This window comes from Haliaeetus albicilla, chromosome 10 (assembly GCF_947461875.1).
Source record: "Haliaeetus albicilla chromosome 10, bHalAlb1.1, whole genome shotgun sequence".
Lineage (NCBI taxonomy): Eukaryota > Metazoa > Chordata > Aves > Accipitriformes > Accipitridae > Haliaeetus > Haliaeetus albicilla.
Window position 1 is genome coordinate 21325693 of NC_091492.1, and position 18245 is coordinate 21343937.

At 40.5% G+C, this 18245-nt stretch overlaps 1 protein-coding gene across 2 annotated transcripts in view; it reads right to left on the reverse strand.

The window, feature by feature from the left end:
- Nucleotides 1–18245, reverse strand: part of AMFR (autocrine motility factor receptor) — a 30535-nt gene that overhangs the window by 11148 nt on the left and 1142 nt on the right. For both annotated transcript variants that reach the window (XM_069793760.1, XM_069793759.1), the window contains exons 2-10: nt 17411–17503; nt 15395–15559; nt 13447–13599; nt 9143–9183; nt 8211–8343; nt 7524–7657; nt 5731–5841; nt 2532–2722; nt 749–852 (exon numbers count right to left, since the gene is read on the reverse strand). In XM_069793760.1, coding sequence (XP_069649861.1) covers nt 749–852; nt 2532–2722; nt 5731–5841; nt 7524–7657; nt 8211–8343; nt 9143–9183; nt 13447–13599; nt 15395–15559; nt 17411–17503 — 1125 coding nt within the window. The remainder of the gene's footprint in view (nt 1–748; nt 853–2531; nt 2723–5730; nt 5842–7523; nt 7658–8210; nt 8344–9142; nt 9184–13446; nt 13600–15394; nt 15560–17410; nt 17504–18245) is intronic.

Sequence of the window (18245 nt, forward strand, 5' to 3'; positions counted from 1 at the left end):
TTTCACATTCAGAAAATTACATCACTTTCATGAGACACCTCACTGAACATTTAGTAACATGCTATAGCACACAGTAGCTTTAAGAAGTCAAAAGAGACAGCACTTCAACTAAATGAGTATGTTTCATGGGGCCATATCCTTCTCTTTTTGTACTACATTAGAGTGTTTATGTATGAATTCAACAAACCTGGGATTTCATCCTCAACACTCCTATCGTCATCATGAACCAGCAAGAGTTGACTGTGCTACAGAAAGCCCCATCTCACACTGACAAGACAAACAGAAACAGCTATCTTGGAGCTTAGTGCTATTAAAAATAAATATTAAAAAAATCAAAACCTATAGAATGGGTTTGATCAGTTACGACTTGAACAACAGGTAAATTCTCTGGTTACAGACTCACACCCTTTGCTACTGCAAGTTGCAAGTGAGGATAAGTACTGAAAAAAAGCTAAGCTGCACTAAAAGCAAGCTGAGATAAAGTCTGCCTATCTACACAGAAAGTACATGTAATTTTTCTCCCTCATTTACCTACCTCCAGACCTGTTTTTATGTTTGCACATTTGAACCAATATATAGCCCTAACTTCACTAAAATAAAGCTTCTCTCACTCAAAAAAAATAGCTTTCACGTAGCATCTATACACTGTTTTGCCTTCCCCATTATGCTCTCATTCTGCATGTACCTCTTTCCCCCCACCACAATACAAATAGAAAAGCTGAGGTGCAAACTATTAAAGCAGTCTTACCATAGCATTAAGTTGGGAGTTGCTGGCTTGTGCAATACCAAGGATGTTTGTGGTATGCATCACTTCTACTGAAAAACTGGGCAGCCAGCTGGCTATTCGAGAGCCTAAGAATAAGAAATCACCAAGAAAGTCAAGCAAGAACATGAGGTTCTCAGCAGGCAAAGTACTTCTGCATGTATTTAACATAAGTCTTCATATTTCCACAAGGAACATATGGGGAGTTCTGCAGTGCAATTCACCCCTAAGGTCTCCCAAATGTGGAGACGGACTGGAGTAAATCAGTAACTGCTGACAGTCTCTTCAAACACAGTCAGTGGCTTAACAATCTGAGGGCTAGAAGAGGATCAAGAAAACAACACATCCTTGTTTTCTTGTTTTAATGTTCCCATTAAAAGGAAAATTAAAATAATCCAGAGCCAAATTCAATTCTAAAATACATGAATAATTCCAGTAATTTTACTAAAAACAGGCCAGCTTCTAAACAGGCTGAATCTGGTCCTAAAATGGGTCACCTATACATGGTTGGCATCACTGAGAAAATATTACTATAAAGGGACACAGAGTAACCGAACAAAGTGACTGCTGCAATTGTGTGCTTAGGCTCAACAGAGTAGGGCACATGGCTGGCTCCCTCCTCCTTCTGCGTTTCCATTTAAATAAACACAGGGTTTGCTCTGTGCCACTTCTCCTTCTATCTCCACAGTAATTTTGCAGGTCTCCAAGCCACAGGAGAGCACTGGGGAGGTCAGCTATCAAAAAAACAGAGTGGTATTCTAAATATAAATGTCCTTCGGAGACCTAAAGCACCCCAAAAGTGGGAGCCATGCAAGAAGCTATCAGCCAGTCTCAGTGTACCTAGAAATGTCTGACCCTTCTCTGCCCATTACTGTCCTCCCACAATCCCCAAAGACTGCAAAACAGAGCACAGACAAAGAATGGGTCACTACGTAAGTTTGCAGCATCTCAGCTACATCATGGGAGCTCCACAAGGACAGAGGCCAAAGCAGAGTATTTGCGCTAGTGAAACCTACTGAGAAACAATGACTGACATCAAAAACCTGGGAAACTGAGGAAGACAAGCACACACCAATACCAAAACTATAAAAAAACCTGGAAGATAAGCAACAGAAATTGTCTATTTCAGAACAAGCTTGTCTGCACACACAGAACTTATCATGGTCTGAAATCACATCTGCTTTGTAAGTACTTATAACACGCCACTGAAAAAAACAAAACATGTAGAACTGTTCCATTTACATGATTCCTTCTAAGAATAAGCTTCTGCAGACTTCTGCACCTAACCAAGCATTGCAAGTCTCTTGTAAATTGAGTGGCAAATGGACTTTTGACAACCTCACATTAGCTAGGGGATAGGGGCAAGATCAACTTTTAGACTGCACCACAGAAGTTTTTCTCCTCTTTGACTGTCACTGATTAACCACCACCTGGTAACAAAATAAGGCACATGAATTTTCCGTTCTGCTTGTCCACATAGCACACAATGAATAAATGCCAGTATTAAAGCTGCTACCCACAACAAATCAAGAAAAAGGGAGCACTTGTACAAAATCTTTCAAGAAATCTCTGTAGCTCTGGACAACTTCAGAGACATGCATCTAAGCTCTTGCAAAAGAACCATAAGAAACATGTAAGTGTTTGACAAAGACAAGCAGAAGCACGGTTTAGGTTTCAATTGAAGCATGGACAGAATTCCTTTCTACAGAAGGATGTTCCCTTCGTTTATTTGGGCAACAGCATCAGATGTCAAATCTGCTTAGCTCACCGTCAAAGTGGAAGAAGTGATTGTGCTGGTTCAAGCGTGGTCTGCCTTCTGCTACTGCCACAGGGACTAGGTTCTCATCCAGATTTTCCCTTTGGTGATCATCCCTCACATGATGACTGTCAGTGATATTAAGAGACATTCTGCAGGTGGGGCAAGATGTATCTTGTTCCAGCCAGGACCGCAGGCATGAGCTGACAGGAAAACAGTAATATTATGGTGAGCTTGCAGCGTTTTTCCAAGACATCAGTATCACGAGTACATCAAGCAGCTGTAGCATATTCTGTACAGAACATCAACACATGGACTGCTCAAAGATAATTTGTGAGGTACGCGTGATGAGCTCCTGATGACTCTGGCATAGGTTTCTTATTTCTTTCAGCTGAAAATACTCAAGTGTTCACTTTTGATAAACAACCATGCATATTTATCACAAACTTAAAACACTCTGCAAGTTTGTTGTCTGTCTCACTCAGAACAAGCAAGTTTTGCCTGGAAGGGGAAACAAAACGTTTCTCTTCTCTCACCATTCCCAACTGAAAAAGGACAAAAAACAACTGGACAAGTATTTCAAATATACCGATACATTTTCATAGCAGTTCTGCCAGTGTGATGTGGCAATGGCACCTCCAAAGTTTTTGAAATATCTTTTCAAAAATATCAATACCCAAATCACCACCAAAGTGAGCACCAATCTGGGAACTATCTAAACAGATATTATTAATACCAACCAGTACTGTGCCATTAAAACCTTTACTTAATTCTGAACATTCGCTGTCTTGCAGAAAGTGAGAAGTATTTGAAATGCAGGTTTAAATACTTGGAGCTGTGCCTACTTTTTGATTCAGACTGATATGACCCAGTTGTGGTATTTGTTGGCATGTTAAACCTAATTTTCAGTATGGAAGAACTGAATTTCACAGAACTGAACATATCTCAAATATTACACACTTGTAGGGTGGGGGTTTTTTCCCAGCAGAAGCTCTCAAAACCCTTTAGAAAGGTAGAGACATACAAAAAGGTCAAATAAACCTGTTCCCCAGATTGTGTACTTGCAAATGGAGTAAAGGCACAGATCACAGGTTTGGGCTGCCAGAGCAAGGAAAAAGCCCTAATTGCAGGACTACAGCAAAGTCAAGGATACAAGCACTCTGCACAATTCCTGAAGCTGTAATGTATAGACATATTGCCAAAGTGTTTTTCATCAAATTTAAATGGAGGGATATGCAGTGTTCAGAAATCAGTGATGGGTTTCCCAGAAACAACCAAAGCACTACAATAAAAATCTACCATCTTCCACCACCTTGGTCATCAGCACAGCCAGCACATTAGCACTGCCGATGCTGTCCAGCTTCGTCTCCATTACTACAGCAAAACCACCCTGCCTGCAGCAAACTCAAACCCCTGCTACAGTTGTACTCAAAAGGTCACTTGTGAAACACCTGGACTGACACAAGCTACCACCATGCTGCTGCTCCTCAACAGCTCAACCACTGAGATGCTGGAACAGACACGAACACCTCTCACCCTGCATCAACACTAAGCCCTAAAGGCTTGCAGCCATGGTTATACCCATTTAGTACCGTACAGGCAGAAGGGCTCAGTCACCTATAGCCCTTCAGTATTAGGATGACTAACAACAGGTGAAGGTCAGCAACATTTTAGAGCAGCAACTGCTTCCTAAAAGATAAAGGAGAGAGTTTCAGCAGAGCTTAAAAGATTCAGACACCCACTCCCATTAAACTTCCTTAATATTTAGGCACAGAGCTGACCTCAGCAACGTGAATCTTTCCTGCCATCCTCTCTTCTACTCCAAATAAATGGCTGCGAAAAAAAAACCCACGTAATTGAGAATGGACACAACATCTAGCCTGTTGGCAAAATCACTACACTTTTATGAGGAGAGAAACCATTCTTAGGTTGTAAATAGGGTTATTAATTACATCTGGGTTTATATACAAGCATAGGTCACCCACTGTAACACGTTCCCTCCCTAAATGCACCAAGGAGGTAAGTGTAACTTAGCTTCAGAAAAAAATCCAAAAGGATCATTCTAGATACAGAGAAAACAACTTTCTGAAGAGAGGACCCTGGGCTTCTCAAGTGCTCAGTAGGTGATTAAATATTCATATGATTCAGTAGCATTGAAAGAGGAGTTTCTGCTACGGAGGCACATTATCTCATTAGAGACTTCTTGGAACACAGATAAATATTTATGGCAAGGTTTGTCATAAATGACAACAAATTAGCGCATAGATTATAACCTCTGGTTTGACGCTTACCAGAAAAGTAAAAAGCTATCTGCAGAAAGTAACTTGCTCATATGACACCACAGGGACAATTTAACCGACCATGCATGTTAATCACATGGCACCTCAGAAACTCCTGATTCAATCACCATATCTCCTTTCATTTTTTAAGCACAAGCATGAAAATGTAAGCACTGCTACAAAAGATCTAAGAAAAGGCACATCTAGCTCAGCACACTGTCTTCACAAGCATCTGCTACTATTCACTACTGAGTGAGCGTAAGAAACAGTATAAAGAGAGATCCTTTGGCCAAGAGCCTCCCAGCTGCAACTACCAGCTACTTAGGGACCTCTTCAGCTAATTTGGTTAACCTCTTTTACAGCCCTGATGGACTCATCCCCCCATGAAATCATATAATCAGACCTGGCCTCCACAACTGTCCTGGAGGACTCATCACCATGCAAGGATGCACTATATAAAAATATTCCCCATTTTCTCTTTAAAGTTAATATCTGAAAGGTACTTAAGGATCTAACTCCAATTTTTCTTCCTCACCTGAAAATCAACACGCCCTCATGGAAGAGGTGATGCATAGGATAAAGGAAGCGGGGAAAGAGCGTACTTTAGCAAGCAGTTACACAGCAAGGCAGGGTAGAGACTTGCAATTGAGATACCATAACTCAGCACAATCTACCCATTAGTTGACAAGATGCAAACTCTTAGTTTTGGGGGGAAAAGAATGCACCAGGTGAAACAACTCAAACATGAACATGACAGTAGCAAACATGAGTTGTACTTTGTTATTAGAAGACGACCAAGATGACCCAGGCAGTAAGCATTCACAGCTTTGCTGATAGTTCATTACTTGTCATTCTGCTGTAACTTTCAGATATGCCCATATACCCCTTCCTTTCTACAGTCAGGCGCACCGTCTCCAGCCCCAGAAACATACTTGTGGAAGAGATGGCCGCAAGGGAGTTTACGTGCAGATTGCATGGAGTCCCAGCAAATGGCACAGTCATCATTATTGACTGCTAGCTCCTCTGGTGTTGCAACTGCAAACCTACAAAGAAAAACGAAGAGACAGAAGTAATGACTACACCAGCTCAGCATGGCCCAGCATGGCCTCTCATCTAAAGAATCCCATGCTGTGAAAACCTTATCCTCCATACTAACTTTTCCTTGGGAGAGGTGTGCCAGCAAGTTTGCTATTTTTTTCCATAACTCAGACTCACACCACAAAGGAAGACACACATACACGTCCCTCCCATGCCTTCTTACAGGCACATTTTTTTGCACGTCTCCGCATACTTCCTAAGTGCAAAAAGCTTTGACTTAGTATCTTCTAAGAAGTATGATCATTAGGTTTAGAACCTCAAGTTATAATCTGTATAGATTTGGCTTATGTCATTTTTCTAAATGAGTTTTAATAGCTGTACCCATTAAGATGTCTTCTTGGGATCATAAGCATTTATGGTCTGACTAATTTTGGCCTCAGATTTTGCCAACCCCCATTTGTCTTTCATTTTTTTTCCTTCCTTCTTTAAGCTACAGCACCATGCAAGCAGGTACTACATAGTACCCAAACACGGACAATATAGAAATGAGTAATATAACAACATTTCATGGTACTGCTGGTGTGCGATACACCTGAAGAACAACTACACAAAAGCAGGGAGCTCACTGCCATTGGCAACTTCAGGAGGAAGCTAGAATGTGGTTCTTCCAGAACAATCAGAATGACAAAAACACATCAAGTCACTCAGACAAGAAGTCCAAGACACCTGCAACTCAAACAGCTTTGTGAGCAGCTTAAAGGGGTTCAGCAGCTGCATCTTACTGAAAAGAAACAATGCACTGTGGATTAACTTTATTATGCAGCTCTTAATCTCGTATTACAGCCATTAAATGACTTTTCACAAATAAAACCTTGGGAATTTCGAGAGAAGTCAGTCTTCTCCATCTGGACTACAGCAGCAGGCATCAGAACTAGTCAAACCCACTGAAGCCCACAATGAAAATGGTACAGCGATGTACAGAAAAACTCCCTGTTGCTCTTAAAATTATTAAAGACATGGCTGAGTTATGACAACATTGGATCAGAGATGCAGTAGTATCTGGCACAATACTAGGTTTTAGCCGGCCTCTCAATTTCTCTATATTGCCTCACTATAAGGGATGGACTAAAGTAATCCCAAGGTGCTCTCAGCTCCACTACAACTACAGAGTCTGTTTAGATTTGGCTTCAGGTTTAATAAATACATACCTAAAGCTGAGCAGGTTTTAATTAATACTTCAATTTAATTTCAGGCAGTAACTGAATAGTGTGGCCTAATGAGATTAAGAGCATTTATTTCCATCACAGCCAAAGCCAATATTTGACAACTGAAACAGGCAGAGCTCTGCAGAGCTTGTGTCACCCCATCAGGGTAGTATAGAAAAGAATACAGAAGAAAAAATACTGGACAGGGGAGTTGACTTGTTGCCAGTAATAGGGTACCAGTAATACTGCTATTATAAAAGTCAATCCTACATATCTGTTAAAACCAGAAAGGGTGTGCCCAGTAACAAATAAAATGGGTAAAAACATACTTTAAGTGTAAAGACTTTAAGAGCTGGATTTGCAAGATTGCATCTCTCCAGCTTACACCATGCCATCATGTATCAAAGGAAGGTAAAAGAATCCCAACTTCTTCATCAGGATCCACTCTCCAAGATCCACATCAGAGCAAATAAGAGGCTCACCTAGCTTCCATGTTTCCAACCACACGCAGGTAGTTCTTGTGCCGCCGAATTCTTCGTTGAACCTCATGGAACAGGTAGCGCAGCTGCATAAAAATCACCAGGCTTGCCATTGACAACCAGATATTGCCAAACAGCTTTTTGAAAAAAAAACAGAATAGTGGTTAGAAACAAACACCATGGGAAACAAGAGGCCACCACAAGAAACTGCATCAGGTCTTAAGAGAAAAAGAAATCGAGAAAACAACGCTGAATAATTTTTCTTTTGTTGAGACCATTCAGCCTAACCACACACGTTCACAGGTATTACTACTCATTACATCTTCAGATACAACTTAAGCAGCATAGCATGTATAATAAGGATAAACTGTATTTAGTCCTGTTCAGCTAAATATCCCCTGCTGCCAATGAAAATAATTCAGTCTGATATTACTCAACAACAAAACTAATTAAACACCTGTTAAACAGATAATTACACAGTAGTTAATACTCCATAACAAAGTTATTTGTGAGGACTCCAATTACACAGGAGGAAAGAATGCCAGAACGCCCCACACTACATTTTCCTCTCTATTTAAATAATTTCTCTGTAATATTTGGTTCCTAAAAGAAGAAAAAAAAAGTATACCCAGTATACCCTTTATTTTAAGGCCAGTCTATTTGCTCAACATTACGTCCAGTATTTCATACCAGCATATGAATATGATGCATCAAGTCCAGTGAAAGCAAGGTTAGCTCCATGACAAAATCTGTGTAGTAGACATAAGTGCCTTTGCCCTCCCACGTTCCTTCATGGTTGAGATCCCAGAGGTGAATTATATATCTGCAAGAGCAGGGAAATTAACATTATTCTATCTTTTTTGTTAAATAGCATCTCTAACATTCAAACGATTTTATCCATTTTTCAAACAACTTCTGGATATGGATTCTTTGTCCTTCCTAAGCCCAGTGCCTGCACTCTGTGCTTTCCTGGGGGACTTTTTTTAATGTTACTGGTTCAAAGAGCAACATTTTAAAAAGGCAAAAAGCAATCAATGCTTAGCCCACACTGGCATTACAGATACCATCAGCTAACAGAGATGATGTAGCATTTGCTAAAAACTCCTGCAAGTACCAAAAGCCAGTCTTGGGATTATAGTAACCACAGACCCAGATCTTTCAGCACATGAGATGTTTCTCAGGTGAAGCATTCCAGCTTGGTGACAGACCTGAAATGCCAATAGTGACCTGGACAAAGAGGTTCTGTGCTACACATCATGTCCTACACATGCATACACACGTGCATTACAGATAGACATGAATGCTACTTTTTCAAAGCAAAAGTTCTAGAGATTAAGATCTTAAAAGAAAACCAGTAGTATGGCATTAAGTAGCATATATCAACCCTCACACAGCAGCACCAATCCATTTTAATCCATGCCTCAAGCTATTAGCACCCACTAAAGCTATCCATGCATTGCAGAATTCATGCTTAAAAATAGTACAGGCTAAAGATAACCACCTTTGCCCATCTCCAAACATGCATTTGTAATTCAACAAGGTAATTACTTACACCTCTTAAATCAGCATGCTATACGCACTGCCTTCTTGAACAACCATCCTGCAAAACATAAGCTACTCACCGTAAAATCACATGAGCAGTTCTGACTGTCACAAGCAGAGACTGCAGAAGAGGGGGGAAAAAAAAAGATACGTTAACAACATTCTGGCAGGAACAGCGGTCCAGAGGCAGGACCTAAAGGGTTAAAACACAAAATGCATTTACTGCAGCTTAACAAGCTCCTGCGAACCAATGGTCACTATAGATGACTGTGCACAATACACCTGTGACAAACATGACGCTTATAAATAAATAAGAAGGAAATTGTTCTCAAACACACAATGCTCTTGGAGCAGCCACTAGCATCACTGCTGTTAAGTCTCACTTTCCCCACCCCACTACATAGGACATATTGCCTTTTTCAATTCTTATCACTCACTGAGTATCAAGACCACAATCCCAACAACTACCTCTCCTTATCCCACTGCTCAAGAAAAATCTGAAGAACCGAATAGTAGCAGGAATTTAAGGAAGAACCATGGAAGCACTTTCATATAATCTCCCGCCTTTGCTGAGATGTGAACGCTGCAAAAGTAACTTCTCTCTTTAATCATACTTACCTCTCTAGGCTAAGTACAGAGAAAAAAACTGAGTATATCAGAAAGTGTAAGTAGATCAGAAGTGTAAAGACGACTCACCAGAAAGAATGTTTCCAGAACACCTAACCACATTTCCATGGGCTCTAATCATCTAAGAAACATGGCCCCATCACCTCTCTCTAACCTGTCAGGCCCACAGTGTCCCATCCCTTCACTGTATGCTCCCAGTCAAAGAAAATGGGACAGGATGAACCCCCTTCAGAGACTGCCCACACTACCCTGTAGTTAGCAGGGGCCAAGTGACACCAAGATGCAGGGGATTTATAATGAGCAACTGAAACCATTTCTGTAAAACTGGTCTGATGGCATGCCTTCAGCATAAGTATTAAAAACAGTACAGAACAACTATCAAAACCACTAACTTCCCAATATAGCAATGAAACAGCTGGTTTTAATATTTTTTTCCATCTGTAAAAACCATTCTTAAAATGCTTCTGTGCATATTTAATCCTTAGTAATATCCAACATATCTGCCAACTGTTTACTGGTTGGCTTTAAAATAAATGTTCCTGTGACAATTGAAACACCAGTGCGATCTTCTGACCAAATAAGGGCTTCAGGATAAGATGCACACATCATTCAAGTAACACAAAAAAAGGTCAAGAAGGTAACAGCAAGTCACCTAGCACAGTGTGCTGTTCTGATCACAAATATCTTTCATAAAAAAGTTAAATTGGCATACTAGGTGCTCCTGCAAGGCACATTGCGAGACCCTCTTCTATCTCCTGTTACCCTGCATGTGGGTACTGGAAAGAGACTACACCTTCTTCACACGAGGTTTTCTGCTATGGAGAAGCTTTGGGCAGACCACAGAGGGAAAGTAAGTATGTCCAAATTCTAACCATACAAGTGGGGAAACAGAATGATTATGTGAGATGCTGGAGGGATACACCATTGAGCACAAATTTGTGTCAAAAACCAGTATATGTGGCATGAAGTCTCCGATAAGGAAGACATCTGTCAGGTAGAAATCTGAAGAGTCTAGTCTTTGCAACTTTTAAGAAGTTAATGTTGCCAAGACATGATTTATATTGGTTAGTGCTGAGGCAGCAAGAGCATCAAAATTAAAAGGACGAGCTAGTGCAGATTTGGTCAAGGCGCTGGTCTCTGGTTCCTCCACTGTTTCTACAAATGCATTTCAGTGTTCTGACACAAGAAATACTTTGCAGAAAATACAACACTGCATCACAAGTTACACAGCTCTGTAATCTGAGGTTCTAAACGTACAGTAGGCCATTTTCAGTACCAACACCTCAAGAGCTCTTGCTCTGCTCAAAATGAACCGCTTATCCCCTGCAGACTCTGTGACACTGGCAGTCATGTAGATTAGCACATGACTGGAAGGCACTCAAACCCTAAGATAATGGATGCAGCATGAGAAGCTATACAGGAAAATATACTGTTATCTGTAAGGTACAATTCTAAGATTTGAATATCACTAGCATTATACAGCCTTAACTGGGATGTATGAAACAGGATCAGAGGATGGCTGCTATAGGAATGAAGTAATTCTTACAATAAAAAAGGTGCAAAGATAGACAGACTAGACATTACTTGCTATACTATAATTCTCAAATACCATTTATTAAGGGAAAAAGCTTAATGTTTACTCAAAAATACAGACTGTCCTTATTTAACCTTCTCTGGGCATTTGCAGGAAAGAAAAGGCTGACAAACAACCCAGAACAAGTGGAAGCCTACTAAAACCTGAGAAAAACACCTATATTGCTTTATTGAAAACCCTGAAGCATCAAGTTAAATCAATGTTTGCAGAGTCAGGAGAGAGATGAATAGCTTAATGTAACTTAATGTAATTAAATACACACTAATGGAATACACTTGGCAGGGTCCCTCTCGAACAGCATCACACAAGCCACCACCAGGAAAACATTTCAGTCTGCAAGATTTAATGCTTTTTGCCGAGAGCTTGAGGACTGCCACGAGGTGTCACTGCTAGTATCTGTACAGAAAGAAACCTAAATGTTTTATTCCACTTACATGAGTGCTGGGTATTAAAATCAAGAAAACTACTCACGGTCACCCAATCCATATAGGGCATATTTAAAACATTCATGAAAGGGCAAGATATTAGACAATTTCATATGAGGAAAGATTAAACAGACTAGATTTCTTTTGCTTGGAAGGCAAGTCAGAAGGGGAACAGGAGAAAGGTCTATAAAATCACCAATGGTATGAAGAAGAGCAAACAAGGAATGATTCTTTGCACTTTTTCACCATAAATGTCTGAGATGATAGCCAGAGACATTATCAGACAGAAGATTCAGAACAAATAGAAGAGCTCTTTTGTGTACACAAAGCCGAGTTAAATGTGGAATTTGTTGCCTTTGGATATCGTGGAGGCCAAAGTATAAATGAGTTCAATAAACGATCAGACAACTTTCCAGAGTCCATCTGAGGCTATCAAACCCAACAGGCTTGTCCAACCCTCACCTCAGGAACGTCCTCAAATGCCAGCTGTTGCAAGCAAGGGTAGAGAACCCTTTCCTATACATTCCCCACAAACCTCCTCTGCTGTCCACCAGCAGCACAGCAAGCTGCCTGGATCCATGGCTTGGCTGAGGACCACACACTTACGCTGACTGAGCCACTCCTTTGTTAATAAGCAGACAGAACAGCTCCCACTGAAATGAATAGCTGGGCCCCATCCTGCAATGCAAAACACATACACCACCACAAGGCACAGCACTAACGAGGCAACGCTTTGGCACTTTAATGCTCCCTGATAAACCTACCCCACGCTAGTACAAGGCTGATACATCATTCCGCTAAGCCCAGATAAGAAACACAACACCAACAAGACCCCACCTATTAGAGACACTGACAAATCTTCAGTATCCTTCCACTGTGTAATTACAAATCTGGCCTTGCATATCCTCGTATTTAGGGAAAAGTAAACTGACATATTAAATAACTGAACTGTGGTGTGACCAGCATCATTTTCTCCTATCAGGTGACTGTTTTCTTTCCTCCTCACTGACTCCGAGTTCAAGATAGGAGAGGAAAAATAAACCATACATGCTACTTGTTATCTGAACTAAGGATGAGCTAACACTTGCAATTATACCGGTTACCTCCCCTTTGTTTAAGATTATCACTTCCTCAGGCAGAGTGCAACAACCCACCATAACATCAAAAACATACTGATGTTCACTCCACAAACATACTGATGTTTACTCCAACTGCAGAGGGTTCAGGAGTGCACAAACATGCCTTGCTCATCTCAGCTGAGACACAACTCTTTACATAAACATAAGCAAATCACATGAGCATGCCTTAAGGAAAGGATGTTAGTCTCATTCCTTTTGGGGAGAAATTAAATAGAAAATACAGCCTCAGAGAAACACGCTGAGGTGCACATCACACTTTTACATACACTCTCTCCCTCTCTCCAGCGACCATTTCAACTAATCCTTCTTGCAACGCTCATGAAGCACAACCATTATTTCTTCATAGGCTGCCATGTGATTTCAGCATCATCTTATGGATTTATCCTCTCATTCTGTTCTTCAGACAAAGGTGTTTTGCAGGCTTAAACTCTAAAGAAAGCAAGCATGCAGGTCTGGTAGATCTAAACCAGGGGAGGGTTTGTTTGCACCTTTGGAGTTTTTTCCTTGTGGGAAATGAAAAGAAAACCCACCGCATGCCAAGATACCCCCAAGCGAGGGGTGAAAAGCAAAGCAGAAACCACGTATGAAGGAAGTCTCACCTCTGCTGCCATGAAAGCCAACGTGTGCATGCCATGAGTGTAGCCAATAATACCACAGACAACTGCTAATCCACAGCAGGACAGGAGCATGGCTATGAGCAGGGTCAGGACTCTGATGTGGCTGCTCATGGGTGTGGTAGGAGAAAAGGAAAGCTGCAACACAAATACATAACAGGTTTAAAGGAGTACTTCATCCACCCTGCCTTCCATAGTCACCTTACCAAACAAGTCCTCATTCAGGAAAATCTCTTGCTTTCTAGAATAAAACCAATTTCACAACCTCAACCATGCAGTGTAGTAATAAATGACGTGGAATAAAGCTAAAACCACACACCATCCCAAAGTCTCGTTCATCTCGCTGTCATTTACATTCACCAGGCTTTTAAAGCCACAGGGGATCATTACGATTATTTGATCTAAAATTGAGATCACCTGTGCAAGAAAACCACAGACACTTTCTCACATGGTAGCTTCTGCATCAAATTCACAGCATCTGCTTAGGATGAACATGCATTTTAGAAAGACGCCTAACCATAATACACAGTCTTTGAGCAATGAGAAAAATTGTTCTGTCAATTTTTCACCTTACCACTGATCTGAATTTGTCCAGCTTTATCTTCCAGCCACTAGTTCTTCCAACGTCATTTTCTTCTGGAAGAGAGAGGCATCTCCCCCCAAAATTTAACTTGCAGCTAGAGACTGCTGGATAGAGTCTACTGAAAATAGTTGCCTCATTCAATAGCATGCATAGCATATTAATTCTCTAAACTACCTTAATGGTAGGCTACACCTAGGCTGTCTAAATCAAAGATGACCCAAGAGGCAAAGTATTTAGGTGGTCTATCCCCTTATTTTCAGGGCAGGAAGGGGAAGAACAGGACACGGGAAGAAGGAGTTGCCCAAAGCTTCACTCTGGTCTGATTGATGAAGCTGACTCCCATGTCTTGTTTTTAAATTGGTTCTTTCTTCCTTGTTTACATCTGGTTCAGTTCCACATCCCCCTGAGTTTGGAAGGCAGATCACACAAGTACAATTTGTCCAAGTAAAGAATTACGATACACGCTTTGAATGCAGAAGGAATATAATAAGGATTTCTTCCCACATGAGCTTTGTTCTTTTACAGCTTTCTGAACAACACTAAAAATACCAGACGACTGCCTTCTTCAATTCCATCTCAATTTTCCTAACCCCAACCAATCTAGTTTCAAGCTTAGTGCCTAGCTACTTGTGAATTAATAGGCCTTACTGGATATTAATGAAAAAAAAAAAAAGGCACAGAGCTACCAAAAGGTACCAAAAGGATTCGATTTAGTTCAAACTTTTATTCCAGGACAGCGGAGCTGAGGAAAATGTATGTCCATTATAGAATTTTAAAGGGCAAGATTTACTATTCAAATTCCAGTTCTTTCTTCCTTGCCTAGCCTTCAATTTCTGCATCTCCACTGAATTTGTTCTTGGTATTAACAGAAACTGGGATGTAGCTTATGGAGAAAGTTGCACTGTATATTGTAAAGACATTGTCAGTCAACATTTGGTAAATGTAAATGAGCTTGAAACCTGAGCACAGAATCCGCAGAAACAGGCTTCATGGACCAGTCCTAAAGGGCACCAATCTAAGGGATGTTCTGTTGTCAAGACTTCTTCACTAAGGAGATCTATGAACAAATCTCACAGAGTTATGTAATAGTAATTACAGGGCACATATAAGAGGCAATTTATCAAAGAAAATAAGTATCTTCAGCTCCATTTGTCTCATGGAAAAACTGAAGGAGTAAGATTGACACTGCACTCTAAAGCAAGTATTCAAAGCTACTGGGAGGTGCACGTGTTCAGCACCGCAGGGTACGGAAAAGGTCTAAATGAACTGTTTGTAACCTATCATGAGCCAGTGCCCAAACCAGACACAGAATTTGCATGTCCCAAAAGACAGCCCTTCATCAAAACTTACATATTCAAAGCGATCTTTGCAGAGCTGAACCATAAGATGAAGAAACACAAGTCCAGAGAACCAGAGGCACCACATCACCACTTCTTCCACTGTCTGAACATTCAGCACACCAAAAATGAAGATGAACTTGTAGAAAATGAAATTCCAGAATTTATCCTTGAGATGCTGTAAAGGAAGACATTTGGTTACTGTAGTGAAAGCACTGACAATCCACATGCAGGGGAAAGGAGGAGGGAAAAAGAGAAAGAAAAAAAAAAAGATGGAAGTAGAAATGCAACAATATGTTAGCAAAAGCCTGCTGCATACACATCTTGAAAAGCATTTGTTACCCTTACTGAATTAAAAACATACTAGAAATATTAGCAGTCCTTAGTATCTTATCTAGTCTTTTGTACCACTATAGCATAACTGTGCAACACAGCGCGCAACGTAGTTTCCTGCCATACTTCTAAAACAGTGGTTAGCACAAACCAAGTCTGATCTCAGTTTGATTCTCCACACCCAAGCAACACAGCTAGTGGGCTGCAAACACAAAGTCCTCTTTGCTAGAAGAACTGCCACGGTTAGTTATACAAGATGCCCAAATAGCCTAGCACCTTGCTTTCAAAAACCTGTCAAAAAGTACAGATGATTAAGAAAAGATGACAAAGTCTGTTCTTAAAAAGCACAATGCCTACAGTGGAGAATGAGATGGATGAGCAATGAAAAAAAAATTATTCCCACGCACGTGCAGTATGAAAGAAACAATATGATGGTCTCAAGCAGCAGATAGCAAGCCAGCTTGTTGGGGATAAAAAAATTTATGAAATAAAGTGTTTTGTTAAAGAACACGATGAAATCACCCGAAGTTTAGTTAAGACAGGCCCAGAATTCCTTCAGGATGCTGCCATTTTTGGCTCGCTAATATTAATAACCAGCTTTCCTTTACATGAGAACTGAAGCATACTCCCACTGTCCAAAAGCAAATGGATTCACACTGTTACTGCTTTTCATTTCAGTTTTTAAGAGGGTAGAGGACATCCTGGAAATTATCACTGGTTAAAATTCTACATCCTTATAGCCAACACAGACTGGAATGAAAATCTGGCCCAATGCAGTTTGAATAGTGCCTTGTTTTTAATATACTTCACTCAAAGGCTCTACGGGGTGTGAACCACAAATACAATAGGCTTTGAGAGATCCATGGTTATTACTGAAGCTTTATGTGCCTCAGTTCTGCATGTCAAAAATCATCATGGCCTGATTTCTCCCAAAGAACTGCATTTACACACTTTTTTTTAAATACATGAACACTCTTCAAACCACTGCTACTGCATTTACACAAGGCAACTTGTGCATTTGTCCTCCTTTTTAAAAAAAAAATACAGATACTATTCAAACTACTGCTGCTGCTGCTTTTATCTTCTGCAGGATCCTGTTTTTAAAAAGCCTGTGCTTTAATGGTTCCCTTGCTGAATTTTTAAAAACATTCTCACCTGGCCCAAGAGCAGGACTTACTTCCTTTCTCTGGGCATATGCCTGCCTACTCCCCCTTAAACCTGAGGGTAGATAAACCATCAACTCAGCATATAAGGATGGAAAGCATTTCTCAAGCAGTCAGGGCACAAAACAAGGTACAAGAGGGAACTCAGACTACCAGTGCTTATAACTAACTACAAAATGCGATGAAGAAATGCTGCCAAGTGCAAACTGAAGAAAGAAGAACACGTTGTAAGTATTCGGAAATGAGGTGCACTTGTAAGAAGTCTGACAAAGTTAATTAAGGAAGCAGGATTTTCAAGTTGACCACGGGCTTATAAAATACAACAGGAACAGTGAAAAAGAGTTCCCTTCTGAAATAAACTGGCAGCTTGTGGCTGTGGATATACTAGTTAACCAAACGGTAAGATTTAAGCTTATGTTGTTCTAAAATTTACTTTCTTGTGTACTTTCAGCAATTCCATATAGAACACACCAGTCGTACACCAATAAATTATGAAACATGACAATATCCAAGGCAACGCATTGCTGTCTTACCTGCCTCTCACTGACACGAAGAGGACCGAACACCATACACTGGATTAGCTTAGCAACCAACATCAGAAAACAGCAGGCAGTGTTCACTAGCACCTGGAAAGAAATAAAGCAGTCAGTGACAAATACTTTTGCCCCATTTAGAAAGGCAGGGAGAGAGAGAGAGAGAAGGGGAATGAACAAGCCTAACAAAACCTACCATTGTTCACAGAACAGTATTAATTGCCTTTTTTTTTTTTTTTTTTTTGGTGAAATTTAAGCCTGGCCTCTTCCAAGACACATACAGTAGCTGACAAGTCACTTAACTTTTTTCTAGAAACACTAACATGGTCAGTTTGATACACCAGTATATCCAACAAACTAGCCCACCTCTTCACAATAAATTGTTTTATATGGATTAGCAAATTTCAGCACCAGGGAACATGGGGACGAAACTTACAGATGCTCGTTTTGTTTAAGGTGCGGCAGATGAGAAAACTCCAGTTTGAATCTGTTGTTACGGGAACAAGATTCAGACATTGTCTCAAAACATACGGAATAGCACACACTCCTGCTGTAACCACACTGCTGAAAGTCACAAGGAGCAGAATACACGGGCCTGGGAAAACTGCTTCTCATATTTGACAAAGACACTTGTAATTAACTTTTGACCTCTGCAGAACACTAAAAGGGGGAGGGGGGGATGATGAAGCAGGCTCACTCTAAAGGACATACAACAAACTTTTCCAGAGCTCTTAATTTAAGGTTCTGAGACTGAGTTTCAACAAGCTGAATGTGTTTGGTTACACTGAAAAATCAGTGCCTCAGTTGAACAAGCATGTTGTAAAGCAGATGCCCA